Source organism: Periplaneta americana, chromosome 14 (assembly GCF_040183065.1).
Source record: "Periplaneta americana isolate PAMFEO1 chromosome 14, P.americana_PAMFEO1_priV1, whole genome shotgun sequence".
Taxonomy (NCBI): Eukaryota; Metazoa; Arthropoda; class Insecta; order Blattodea; family Blattidae; genus Periplaneta; species Periplaneta americana.
In genome coordinates this window covers 156,374,053-156,388,684 of record NC_091130.1, presented here as the reverse complement: position 1 = coordinate 156,388,684, position 14,632 = coordinate 156,374,053, and the positions used below count along the sequence as shown (strand labels likewise).

At 35.6% G+C, this 14,632-nt stretch overlaps 1 protein-coding gene across 17 annotated transcripts in view; it reads right to left on the bottom strand.

Moving 5' to 3' along the window:
• The window catches only part of Hnf4 (Hepatocyte nuclear factor 4), a 347,887-nt gene that overhangs the window by 42,396 nt on the left and 290,859 nt on the right, over nucleotides 1-14,632 (bottom strand). For 2 of the 17 annotated variants that reach the window (XM_069846447.1, XM_069846450.1), the window contains exon 1: nucleotides 9,383-9,437. The exons of 13 other annotated variants lie outside the window; for them this stretch is intronic. In XM_069846447.1, coding sequence (XP_069702548.1) covers nucleotides 9,383-9,422 — 40 coding nt within the window. In that variant the 5' untranslated portion in view covers nucleotides 9,423-9,437. Of the gene's footprint in view, nucleotides 1-9,382; nucleotides 9,438-11,583; nucleotides 11,778-14,632 lie in introns of those variants that run through there. 2 more of the 17 variants (XM_069846445.1, XM_069846446.1) reach the window with 2 other exon arrangements.

Sequence of the window (14,632 nt, the reverse complement as noted above, 5' to 3'; positions counted from 1 at the left end):
GTTTCAGCGTTCTGATTTTGTTTCTTGGTCATTGTATGTGCATTGCATATTACAACAACCTTGAGGCCCAATGTACTGTCTAATAATGCTAAGGGGTTAGGTACAGCTTACAGCAGTAAAATGTTTGGAAATATTCAACATTTATTTTTCCTCCATTACTGTATCTTGTACAATAATGAAAATTGGTATGTGTAAAACACTGTCCTTCTGCTATATGAAAAAAATATTTTTACGATGTAAAAAGATTATTTACATCTGTATATATTTTTCTTTCTTCAAAATTCATAATGGTGGTAGTTCACTGTGCAGTGATGAAGCGTTTCCCTCATAACTAAAAAACTTGTTAACTTTTTCATGTTCTCTCGCTTTTATTTTATTTCTGAAACTCATATTTACAATATCATGCTCTTTTAACTACACTTCTTAAGAAATAATATATATATTTTTTTAATTTTGTGTTAGAAAATATATTGATATTTGACATTTTTTTAATGAATTTATTTTTTATCAGACAATCTATCAAAGGCAGAGAAGTGATCTTGCATCATATTGTAGATATGACATGCATAAATACACACACAAAATTTAATCACAGAATGTTGAATAGTTTTTGAGTTATGTGGGAAACGCTTCATCACTGCACAGTGAAATGAATTTTGAAAATAAATAAATAAGTTTTTTTTTAATCTTAAAAATATTTTTTCTCATAGCAGAAGAACAATGTTTTACACATACTAATTTTCATTATTCTATACGATACATTAATGGAAGAAAAATACTACACATCCAACCAAAAAGCCAGAAACTCAACACACTAGAACAATATGAAATATACAGACACACGAAAACACACCCCAACGATATTCTCAACACACAACTCAATTTCAAAACACATACACTCTTTGACTCTACACTACGAACGCACCCACACAGGAAACAAGAGGCGCCAAGACCAACAACGACCAGTTCCGAAGATGATCGAAAATGGGTAGAAACATGTTAACAAGGTACGTTAAAATTTAACACAAGAAAGTCTCATCATACATATTCCGAAGTGATACAGTGTTAAAAGTTGTGTAATCAAGATGTATAAATAATTATATAAAAAAATAATTTTCGTGCAAACGAAACAACATGGCGATAAATGCGGAACGTTAACGAGCAAATGGAAATGAAAACTATTCTCGAGGACCTGAGAAAGGAAAGGCATGAAAAATTCTGGCGAAGAGAGCAAAGATATCGCTAGATTTCGCCTTTACTGAAGGCAGAATCAGTGGATATGTTAAAGATATAAATAACCATCAATGCTGTCTGTACATGTTCCTCATCACGTAACCGAGAAGAGAGGGGGCGGATAGTGATAGCCTGTGTAGGGCAATCATCCGCTGTGTGTTCCTGGTCGAGTCATGAATGGGTTTCCTGGATGTGTAACTGCGGTCAGAACTCTAGCACTGCTCATGTGTGTTTTAAAACATGTGACATAATTATTACTGAGTTCGCCTCTACCTTATACGACTGCATACAAGTTCATGATATTCTCATTGCGATTCTAGTCCAGAAAATTGAAATTCTACCCTCATTCAATACATACATTAATAACTAGAGCCCGGATATTTAAGCATTTATGACAGTTAAATAGGCAGGAAAAAAAGGCAATAAAACGTAAAAAATAAATCACAATAATCTTTGAAATAGTAATATATGTTACAAGAGCGGTATGTTGACGTTTTCATGTTGGAGGAAAAGATTAAAAAAGCTCAACTACGTTTCGCTTTTTCAATCTTTTCCTCGAACATGAAAACAAACATACCGCTCGTGTATCGTACATTATTTTGTGCGAAGATCGTTTATTACATACCTGAAAGACGAATTTCTAATTAGTTGCAATGAAATCTCCATCTTGGTTTCTGTTTAATGACGGCAACTTCGGAAAACCAAAATATCTTTCTTCAACATTGTTGCTATAAAATGTTTTCTGTGTTTACTACACTCCAGCAGGCCGTGATATACGTCTGTCTTTTTTTTCCCCCAGTCTATAAATGCGAACTTAAAACAAACGGTAAGGTTATGTAATGATTTATTTTTCATTTTAATATTTTAACAATATTATTTATATAACATATTGCAGTAATAACATCGACATCTGGAATCTTGTTGATTTTTTCACGGCTTCCTTAATGTTACTTGTATCAGGAATGCAATAAGTTTCGTAGAGTAGTAGACTTTACTTAATTTTTTTCAAATATTTAAAAACAATAATTAACAGTGCAATTTAGTTGAAATTGCAGTGGTAAGTTTCCAATTTATAATTATTACTATGTTAAACGTGTCTAAAAATAATATGTTAAAAGCCTAAAGCAGTAAAATGAATGTCGCGCTTAAGCGGTAAGAAGAGGGAAATTGTTATGTGTGTTACGTTGGGAATACTGAATGTGGTATTTCACACTTACCGCGTATTGGTTCTGTGCGGAAAACAAGCAAATAGGCACGATCTCCCACAAAAGGCATTACAGTGAAACTTCCCTTAACGGACACTTCCCAATAGCGGACTCCTCTCAATAGCGGACATTAAAACATTTCCCTGCAAAATAACATTGGCTCTTATGATAAAATTCTTCCAAATACCGAACATCCTCAACAACGGACGCGGACACTGAAATGTATCTCCCAACAACGATTAAAACTTCCAAATAACGGACAGCGTGAAAGAAAAAAAAAAAAAAAAGAAAAAGACGGTTGTAAATTCTAACGGAATTCTTTGCAGCAATCATTATCGTGCATTTGAACGTTCTTGTACTTTATTGAAGGTAAGCAGCACAGTTGTTAGTTGTGATACTGTACGTGAGCAGTCCGTACTTTCTTAGTTTGTCAAGTTGAGTGTTCGGAAGTACAGTCACATTAAAAACGTCACAAAAACGTAAACGTTTGTCACTAAAAGAGAAAGTGGATATTGTAAATCATAGTGAGAAGGAGAAATTAAGTGTTCGTGAGCTGGCCACAAAGTTTAACGTGGCAAAAACTCAGGTTAGTGAAATTTTGAAAAACAAGGATGTTATTTTAAAATCATACACTGAGAATGCAAATGAGAACACAAAAAGAGCTTTTCCTAAAACGGGGGGGCTTGCATATGAATGGTTCTGCCGTGCTAGAACAAATAAGATGTCTTTATCTGCGACCTTGAGTAGAGAGAAAGCCTTAGATATTGAAAAAGAGATGGGTTATTCTAATTTTAAAGCTTCGGGTGGTTGGCGAGACAATTTCGGTCACGACACAATATTTCCTACAAAAGTGTATGTGGTGAATCTGCTTTGATGATCCATAAATTGCATCTCACTGGTAAAGTAAACTTACTGATTTTTGTGAAGGGTGAATATGTATGAGAAATTTTAATGTACTGTATACATACTAACGATTTTCTAAATAGCGGGCACTTCTCAATAACGGACATTTAATTTTTCTCCGGCGGTGTCCGCTATTGGGAAGTTTCACTGTATAAATTTTAAAAAGGCATAATATATTTTAGCAATAAATTTAAATTATATCAACATAACTCACATATTTACTTCATAGGTGACTATGTTGACTTACAAAATACTTTTTTTTTTTTTTTTCGTGATTAACTATCTTTTCACAAACCTTACATAACAAACTGTTCCATAGGTTGAAAACACATGGGCACCAAATTCACTAACGTAAGCATGAAGTTTACTTTGCAATGATTTACTGAATTTAGGCATTCTAGCTAACCGATCTTATACCTTCTGTCACCCGACAATAATTGACTGTTCCTCACTCAAATTTCTTTCTCCTACAATAATAAACACGTGTAGCTAGAGATGGCCGATATTTCACAAACCGATATTTTGTCACAGGTATTTTTTTGTCACAGATAAACCTGTGACTGATGACGCGAAATATCCGTGACAGAATATCGCTATCGAAATCTGCTCCGTATTCAGTACTCTGTGACTGATATTTTCTCATCTACGTCGTAGGTTTGCGCGTGCGCATGATACAATAACAGCAATCGGGCGGTAGTTTCTCCATCTTATTATAAGTGATGTAGTTATTACACGATTTAAATAATAACACCATTGGTTACCAGTACTTAATCTTGTGTAAAATCCTGTCTGAACAACTGTTTTGTTTTGTAATTATTTTCCAATGTTTTTCCGAATACTTATGTTTCATTAATTTTTATTCTGACTCAATATTATAATGTTAATGCACGCCTTAAAATAATTTATCCATTATATTATATACAATAAAAAGGATCAATTTTTAAAACGATTAGGATACTCATATAACCTCAATTTCCCGATACCCAACTACATTTAAAAATGATCGACTGATTCAATATCTATAATATAACCTCTTGGTATATGAGGTTAACTTTTGACATGTTACTGTTCAGTTAGGTAAGTATTTATTTGTTAATGGTACATGTACATAATTTCTTTGTTGGATTTTCCCATATAAATCACTGATGAGTGGTGTGTATAGAGAGATCGTATTCATATTTCACTGCTCTTCAATATTTCCTGCTAACTTTTATCGGTGTGACAAAATATCGGTGTAATTCATGCTATGTATCGATATAAAATATCGGTGTGACAAAATCACCGATAAAAGTCACAGATATTTAATTCTCACAGTCACAGTTGTCACAGATACTTGAAAATATCGTTTAAGCTCATCTCTACGTGTAGCACAAAATTGTAACAGTAAGATTTGAAAATATGAAAGCAAACAATTGGAAATGCTACGTGACAACTTCTATGAGAACGAGCTTAATATTTAAAATTATAAAGCTGATTGTTGGTATCGTGAAGACATGACAATATTATATTTGTAACTGTGGATTGTCGATCATTATTCATATTACACCAATAGTATTAAAGCACGATTACTATAGTCCCGTCGCTCTAATTTCTGGCAGCCAATCGCGTTGCTACATTTAAACGTGTGCGTCTTGTGATTCGCTTATTAAGACGTTATTCATTTCTTAAGGCTCGATAAATACTTACTTACTTACAAATGGCTTTTAAGGAACCCGAAGGTTCATTGCCGCCCTCACATAAGCCCGCCATTGGTCCCTATCCTGAGCAAGATTAATCCAGTCTCTATCATCATACCCCACCTCCCTCAAATCCATTTTAATATTATCCTCCCATCTACGTCTCGGCCTCCTTAAAGGTCTTTTTCCCTCCGGTCTCCCAACTAACACTCTATATGCATTTCTGGATTCGCCCATACGTGCTACATGCCCTGCCCATCTCAAACGTCTGGATTTATTGTTCCTAATTATGTCAGGTGAAGAATACAATGCGTGCAGTTCTGTGTTGTGTAACTTTCTCCATTCTCCTGTAACTTCATCCCGCTTAGCCCCAAATATTTTCCTTAGCACCTTATTCTCAAACACCCTGAACCTATGTTCCTCTCTCAGAGTGAGAGTCCAAGTTTCACAACCATACAGAAGAACCGGTAATATAACTGTTTTATAAATTCTAACTTTCAGATTTTTCGACAGCAGACTGGATGGTAAGAGCTTCTCAACCGAATAATAACACGCATTTGCCATATTTAATACTTAATATAATCGCCCGCCATTTTGGCTCTTTCGTTGGCGTTCGCAGAAAGCACACGAAGACGTTATTTGCCGCTCAATTATTTGCTGAATTACAGTGCGTTTGATTTATTATCATAGGAGCTACGACATGATAATGTTTAACGGTGTGGCAAATAGATTCCTCGTATGGTAGCTCGGCGACGAAAGAACAAAAATGGCGAACGATACTACCTACCTAGACTTTATAGAGGCTTCACTTCGTAAGGCGTAAGCAAAGAGGAGGAGTCACGCCGGAAATAAGAGCGTCGTGACTTTAGTAAGAAACACCTTAAAAGGCAAAACAGGCAAAATAAAAATTGGCCCTATCACTTTGATTTTCTCCAAATCACATTTATATCTATGCAAATAATGATTTACTTCCACCCAGTAAAAAAGGCATTTGGCAAACATCCGGGCTTTAGATATAACCGTGTATTCGTAAAGTTTTGAATGCAAAAGAAATCAAATAAAATTGAAGTCACGGCTAAAGTCAAAATGTGGACAGAAGCTCAGAAAGCTTACTGCATTCTGGAGCTTGCAAGGACCAACTGAATTATCATGAAGCAGCAAGAATGCACCTACAGACAAAAAAAGTCTTTCAACGTAGATCAATGAAATCAACGATTGGAAGTGCATCTAACGACGATAGATCATTTCTCGCCTGACCTCCTCGATCACCGGACTTCTTTATATTTTTTCCTGTGGGGACATGTTAAAGACACCGCATAAGTTATGTGCCGCCCTTGTCCCGAGACTTACAAGAATTCCGACACCGCAATATCACAGCTACGGAAGAGGTCCACATGGCACTATTACAATGTTTATGGACTGAATTGTATTACAAGATAGACGTAGGGGAGAGTCGGGTAGTATCGGACATCGGGTAATATCGGACAGTGAGTTTCTTTCATCTACCACACGATGATAGTACCTGATTGACATGGTTACGTTTCTGTGATGTCGCATAGAGAAAAGTAACCATGTCATTCAGGTACTACCATATAATGGTAGATGAAAGAAACGCACTGTCCGATATTACCCGATGTCCGATAGTACCCGACTCTCCCCTATATCGTATCATAAGGGACGAACATACAGTATTGAGCATATGTGAGGTATGTTACAAAATTCTGGACTTTTCTTTTTACAATGCCATTCACTATTTTACCCTTTTCTTGATCCTTGCTGTACAGTGATATGACGAAATGCCGGAGTGAATTATGAATGTCATCCTACAGAAGGTGTATAGATTGACATTTATCCATTTCTATGATGGAAAAGCAAAATCAGAACATTTTGAAGACTGACTCTATCTCTGCCTTCAGATGATAAAAATGGAGCTAGAAGAATATTCTACTTGTTGGGATTGTTAAAACAGCTAAATGTGCTTTACCAGCCACTAAGTATTACCAAATACCTTACTATAATAATACCGGACAACAGTATATTAGCAGCATTGGCGAGTGCGAAAAATCGCGGACCTGACATCTAGCGGTGAGGGATGGAATTACGTCTACATATACAAATATTAACATAGCGAGATTCGGACTGTTGTTTAAAACGTGAGTTACTAATGTGGAATAATATATGAAACACTTAAGAAATTTAATGTAAAATTATTATGTTATATCAAAGCTGCATATATGAGAAATATTGCATACTTCATATTACTTTCCGTAATTAATTGTTACATATTTTTTCTTTGGTTTACCGAGACAAAATCAATCTGATATTAGGAATGAATTTACAGTAATGTTTTATATACGCAATGCTGACAACTGCAAAGATAAAATTGATAGAAATCTGATGCTTGTAATAATTAGTAAAGGCATGTGGACAACAATAAAACTTAATTTGATAAAACCTTAAAATCCAATACATTTTAACTTCTATTTATTAATTAGGTCTAAATAAAAAAAACTAATTTGTATTCTTCTATCAACACAAAGACGAAGGAATTAGGCCTACTAAAGAATGTTGTTGACTCACGTTTTGTGAACTGTCGGAAATCCAAAGTACGATTTGGAGCAATTTGTAATGCTGCAATTGTCACAATTATAAACAGCACACATACACCCTGACATTTTAACACTAGTACTAATTCATAAAACTATTAACAAATTAACTAGCCCAGCAACAATATACATTGCAGTTGATTACAGCTTGTTTCGCGAGTATCTCCACACCGGCAGGTAGGTAGCAGCACCAGCGTCGTTCGCACGCAAAACTGCTAGCTGTCCGATATTATTATAGTAAGGTATTTGGTATTAACATTGAACTACTGAAACATCTTGAAATAGAAGTGTGATTCTCCATGACGTTAATTCCGCCATCTTAAGCATGCTATTCTACATTTGTGCGAGATCGTGCGTATTTGCTTGTTTTCCGCACAGAACCAATACGCGGTAAGTATGAAATACCACATTCAGTGTTCCTAACGTAACACACATAACAATTTCCCTCTTCTTACCGCTTAAGCGCGACATTCATTTTACTGCTTTAGGCTTTTAACATATTATTTTTAGACACGTTTAACATAGTAATAATTATAAATTGGAAACTTACCACTGCAATTTCACCTAAATTGCAATGTTAATTATTGTTTTTAAATATTTGCAAAAATTAAGTAAAGTCTACTACTCCACGAAACTTATTGCATTCCTGATACAAGTAACATTAAGGAAGCCGTGAAAAAATCAACAAGATTCCAGATGCCGATGTTATTACTGCAATATGTTATATAAATAATATTGTTAAAATATTAAAATGAAAAATAAATCATTACATAACCTTACCGTTTGTTTAAAGTTCGCATTTATAGACTGGGGGGGGGGGAAGACAGACGTATATCACGGCCAGCTGGAGTATAGTAAACACAGAAAACATTTTATAGCAACAATGTTGAAGAAAGGTATTTTTGTTTTCCGAAGTTGCCGTCATTAAACAGAAACCAACATGGAGATTTCACTGCAACTAATTAGAAATTCCTCTTTCAGGTATGTAATAAACGATCTTCGCACAAAATAATGTACGATACACGAGCGGTATGTTTGTTTTCATGTTCTCGGAAATTAAAAAAGCTCAACAACGTTTCGCTTTTTCAATCTTTTCCTCGAACATGAAAACGTCAACATACCGCTCTTGTAACGCATATTACTATTGTGTACACTTTTATAGTAATCGCGTCTTTTCTGTTACACCTCCGTAAGGCCAACATGAATTTTTTTAGTCAACTATTCGCAGACAGGTTTGAACCTTTTGAGTAACACCAATATGGCATCACTCATAAGGCAACTAAACCAGGAGATAATGGGTTAGGGTGGCCAAGAATGTTAATGTTAGCAGAAATTGATTTCCCATTGAGCCAACCGTTATCACCATGGTAACAATGCGAAGTCAAACTCCTATATTAAGACATTGTAACCTTCCGCGCGCGTTGCTAGATATTAAAACCTGCTACAGGAAGGCGTGAATCTGCCTTGATTACCAGACGAACTTTATGTTCATAATAATAGTGGAATGGATGCAAGTCATTTAGAGGCAGAATGACTGCTTCAGTAGTCATTGTGTAATGAGACTGCAAATATTTACGAAGGGTGACTCGGTACTTTTCTGATAACGTGAGTTTGCTTTACACCGAAGCTATTTATTTGAACTACAGAAAATTTGGAAACCAGCTACCATGACACAGGTCTCTTTTAACTTTATTTGTATGAATTTACCCTCTTAGACACCGCGTTAGCCCGATACGTAAGGATTTATTAGTAGTTTTACCTTTGGTTTTCCAAGATGAGTTATCTTCTTTGTACCACATGACACTTTAAAATAAGACTGCATTACTTTTACATGTAAAAATGTAACATTGAAAAATACTTTACTAGGCATAATCTGAAACTGGTAATCTCCTGTTTTTACAATTAGGATTAGATAAGATAATATAAGATAGTCGCTACCTATGTAGAAAAATAAGCTTATCGGCGACACTATTTACATTTAAGTTAGAGTAATTGTTGCCTAATTGTGCCTCAGAAATTTACCTTTTAGTTTGTATATATACATATGTAATGAAGAGTACAGAGGGAAAACAATCGAAGTCACAATTCTCTTAAGGCTGACGTCATGATCATTTTTTTTTTACCAGTTTTGATAAGAAAAATACATACTTTTCCAGTAATATACTGAATTAGATGATGACATCACCCTTAAGATAACTGTGACTTTGTTTCTTCCCTGTACTCTCCATATATTACCTCTACATATATACAGGGTGATTCACGAAATTCTCCCCCGGTTTCTAGAGGTGATTCCATGTCGCATGTCGCCGCGTCATCCAGAATGCGTTGAAGCAACTCTTGTCTTATAACTCTGATATACGTTGTCTTTCATTCACCTCAGATGCACATGCACGTAGTTATGGCAACAAACATGCCAAGCTCTCCATTCGCTATGACGCGTTTCGAAAATGTGTTGTAACTCCGTGATTGTGAATGTGATCCCATTAATTTATTTACATTTTTTGTTCCAAATAATTTCAGGAATCAGCTCCATAAATCGGGGGAGAACTTCGTAAATCACCACCCTGTATATGTATTGGTGTAAAGTGTAATTTCTGAAGGTGAATGAATGAAAAGAGGAAATTGGAATAGAAACATTAAAACGCGTCCTTACAAGGGAGTTCGGAGCTGAGAAAAATTGAATATGTGAGCTCCAAGCCTGTTGGCCACTTGTCTCACTTCACTAAAGAAACTTTATATAATTTTTAGGGGAAAAGACGAAAATGGACGTAATCTAATAGCTGCCACATACAAAGGAGGAGTCCGCCTCGATAGCGTAGTCGGTATAGTGCTGGCCTTTTGTGCTCGAGGTTGCAGGTTCGATCCCGGCCCAGGTCGATGGCATTTAAGTGTGTTTAAGTGCGACAGGCTCATGTCAGTAATTTACTCCTGCGGGACAAACATTTCGGCACAGCGGCGACGCTGATATAACCTCTGCAGTTGCGAGCGTCGTTAAATAAAACATATTTAAAAAAAATGAAGCACGTGGCCAAAAATAAGGTGCGTGAGTAAATTAAGAGAAACGTTTTAATCATTTTTTCGACTTTGAAATTTTAAGCAGTTTATTAAATAAAAAAAAACGTTCCTTGCACAACAGTTATTCTCATATTGGTCTGAAAGTTCTCATAGAGGTCAATTAAATGTTGATAAATAAACTTCAATTAACATTTGTGTGAAATATTATATTAAGTTCCTTAATCCATATTACATTTAGAATAAAATTTGCCGAAATGATAAATTCATGAAGTTGAGGAATTTATTTCGACTCTCTATTTTGACTGACCTCAAAAAACTAATTAATTTTTATTCCCATGACTATTTTCAAGCTTTTGGGCATATGTGAACTAAAAAGTTTGAGAACTTTGTAGCAAGGAGCTTTTTTTATTGATCTCTATGTAGGCCTAATATATGAAGGGCTCACAACCAGAATGGACCAAGTCTAATAGTGATCAGTTTGTGGATTAATACAATCTCGGATGAAGAAAACTTAGATTTATTAATTGCCATAACAAAGTCCATAACTCATTTGCTACTTCACAGAGGGCAGCATTTCCTATGGAAGGTGAAAGTTGCTATGCGTGAGCCAGGAACTTTAAGACTCAATATCCCAGAACTATTCCAGATGGACTTGGTCCACTCTGGTTGTGAACCCCTCATATATTAAAAAAATATATAATCTCAAAACTATTACCTCTAATGGTACCAAATTTTATACAGATCATCGTAATGTAGGCACGTTTATGTAGTTTAAATTTCATAAATTTCGGATGAAAATTGTAGAAGTTTTAAAAATAATATGTTTTCTCTTAAAGAAAGAATTCCTGTACGTTAATAGTAATTCATATTACATTCTAAAGTCTATAATAATAAGACTTAGCAGCTAGTAAAATGATGCAACAAACTTTATGACACGAAATTTACCTTTCAGGCTGCACTGTTGTATGCGGTCGCAAATAGCCTTCCCTGTGGTTATCAACGTACTGCCGTTGGGCTGCATCTTGGACTAGTGGCTACAGTAACGTACGTGGAATCGTCAGCTGTGCGTGCCTCCGCTCTGCCTCACGCCCTCATCCTGAATGTCTAAAGTTTACTTGGACCGGCCACCAGCTGTAGCGGCTAGACCGCTACGTCATCTTGGATACGTAATCACGTAAAGTGACTTAATAATTTGTAATTACGTATCCCCGTCCTTGCATTTTCATTTACGTCCGGATCCGCTAATGCCGATCTGGCGTCACAGAAGGAGGGGAAGGGATACACACAAACATTGCAGTCTGCTTTGTAGTCTGATTATCGCCCTGACCCCTGGACCATGGGGCGCCTCCCCAGCCGGGTTGCAGTTGAGGTAGAGCAAGGTTTGTTGCCGTATACAACTTGTCGATTTACAGGTGTGTACATCAGCTAATGCGACAATTAACGGCTCGTATCAAATTTATTCTGTAAACTCAACATTCCAGCATCGTAAACGCTTACTGAACGCCTTTGACGCTAGGCAACCTCTCGATCAATAGCGTGACGCGTGTAGTCTGTAAGAATTTCTGCAGGAGCTATTTCTGTTCTTTCTTTAAGGGAAGACTCCACTGAAAATCATTAAAATTTTTCCTAATTTTTTTAGGTATTTCACTTACTCAGAATTTATATTTTCATACCCCAAATGGATTCAACTCAATTCTGATTACAAATATTCGTATGTTTACACATTTTAAATTAAGGCTGGAAGGGGGCGTGGAATTTAAAGAGCTGTCAAAATTGTTTTTCATCGAAGAATTCTTTTTTAAAATTTCTGATTACAAGTCTAGTAACTTTTTGTTGGCTCCCTGAAGTTACTAGATGAATGTAGCGGAGGAGAATATTAATTTGCATAAATATTCATTTTATTTTCAAATCTATTTTTCTGGGTTCATTTTTGTTGATTCAACACCAACTTTATTATGCCAAATATTAATCAATCTGGATGAAATTTTTCTTAAGAAAAAATATTAATAAAATAAACTAGCAGCATTAAGAAAAATATTAATAAAATAAACTAGCAGCATTAAGAAAAATATTAATAAAATAAACTAGCAGCATTTCTCACAAAATAAATGCATAGAAACATGCAGCTACCTCATAAATACTTGCAGTAAAAATTTCATCCAGATTGATTAATATTTGGCATAAGAAAGTTGGTATTGAATAAACAAAAATGAACCCAGAAAAATAGATTTGAAAATAAAATGAATATTTATGCAAATTAATATTCTCCTCCGCTACATTCATCTAGTAACTTCAGGGAGCCAACAAAAAGTTACTAGACTTGTAATCAGAAATTTTAAAAAAGAATTCTTCGATGAAAAACAATTCTGACAGCTCTTTAAATTCCACGCCCCCTTCCAGCCTTAATTTAAAAAGTGTAAACATACGAGTATTTGTAATCAGAATTGAGCTGAATCCATTTGGGGTATGAAAATATAAATTCTGAATAAGTGAAATAGCTAAAAAAAAATTTGGAAAAATGTTAATGATTTTCAGTGGAGTCTTCCCTTAAGTCAGCGGTGGCGAAAATGTAATCGTGCGCCGAACCACTGTGTAACCTGCAACGTGCATAGCACCTATGGAGGGAGGCGGACACCCGAAGGGGAAGTGAAGCAACTGTCTAACTTATTAACGGATTTTCATTTTCCTTACGTCAAGCACTTAAATATAATTTTATACAGTACAAGGCTACAAACTAATGTTCAGTACGTGTAACGAAGAAAGAAATGAACAATAAATGAACATTATCACAACCTAAAATTAACTGTCTTCAGAATGTCTCTGCGACAGAGTTTCAAAATCAGGAATTATGTCACTTACTGCCAGTCGTAGTTGATCACGAAGGTATTTGTCTGTCAGTCGTGATCTGAATTTGGTTTTTACTAGTTTAATTGTTGAAAATAATTTTTCACAAACGTATGTTGTAGCGAACATGGCTTCAACAGAGCAAGCGAAAGAACGAAGCTTCGGATATTTATTTTTTGGCAAAGATTCGAAAGTTCAACATTTGTTAAGTCCTTACATCTAGCTTTCATTTGACATCACATAGTAAATCTGTGAGTTCAAATTGAAGAGCTAACCGCATTATTCGTACATCTGCTGAAAAAGGATCGACGTACAGATATGATGATGATGATGATGATGATAACAACAATAATAGTTAATCTTTTAATGTTTCATCAGTAACATGTAGTATAATGCAGTTTTATGTTATACAACCGTTTTCCTCGTAATACTTGTGATCAAATCATACATTTAATATTCTCATCATATTGACAGCAAAAAAATGTGTCCTCCCATCCTACTTGGAACTTTCGTACATGGTTTCGAGAGAGACATACGCCACTCGCAGGTCAGAGACAAATACAAATGGAACGGAGTTTGACTCCAGTGAGTGAGAGGGTGGGGGTTGGCGGAGTTAGAAGCAAGCGAAATGCACAGCTATCACTGCGAGCCACAATGTCTCGCTAGTCACGTTCTCGCCACGGCTGCAGTTTAAGTGATAGCAAAATTTAGTTTTCTCTGTGATATGATTAGTAGCTTGAAACCTGTTAAGGACACTAGACTCTCAATTAAACATGAAAACCCTTAGGATGACATCTTTTGATTCAAGGGCCGATGGATGAAAATTTTGTAATTTTTGGTAAAAAAAAATCAAATGTGTTTTGTTTGTTTTCTTGTTTCTTTTTTATTTTTTTGTAAAAAATGAAGCTTTGATGTCTACTTTATACCACAGTACCCACACCTGTGGAGTAACGGTCAGCGCGTCTGGCCGCGAAACCAGGTGGTCCGGGTTCGAATCCCGGTCAGGGCAAATTACTTGGTTGAGGTTTTTTCAGGGGTTTTCCCTCAACCCAATATGAGAAAATGCTGGGTAACTTTCGGTGCTGGACCCCGGTCTCATTTCATCGGCATTATCACCTTCATCTCATTCAGACGCTAAATAACCTGAGAT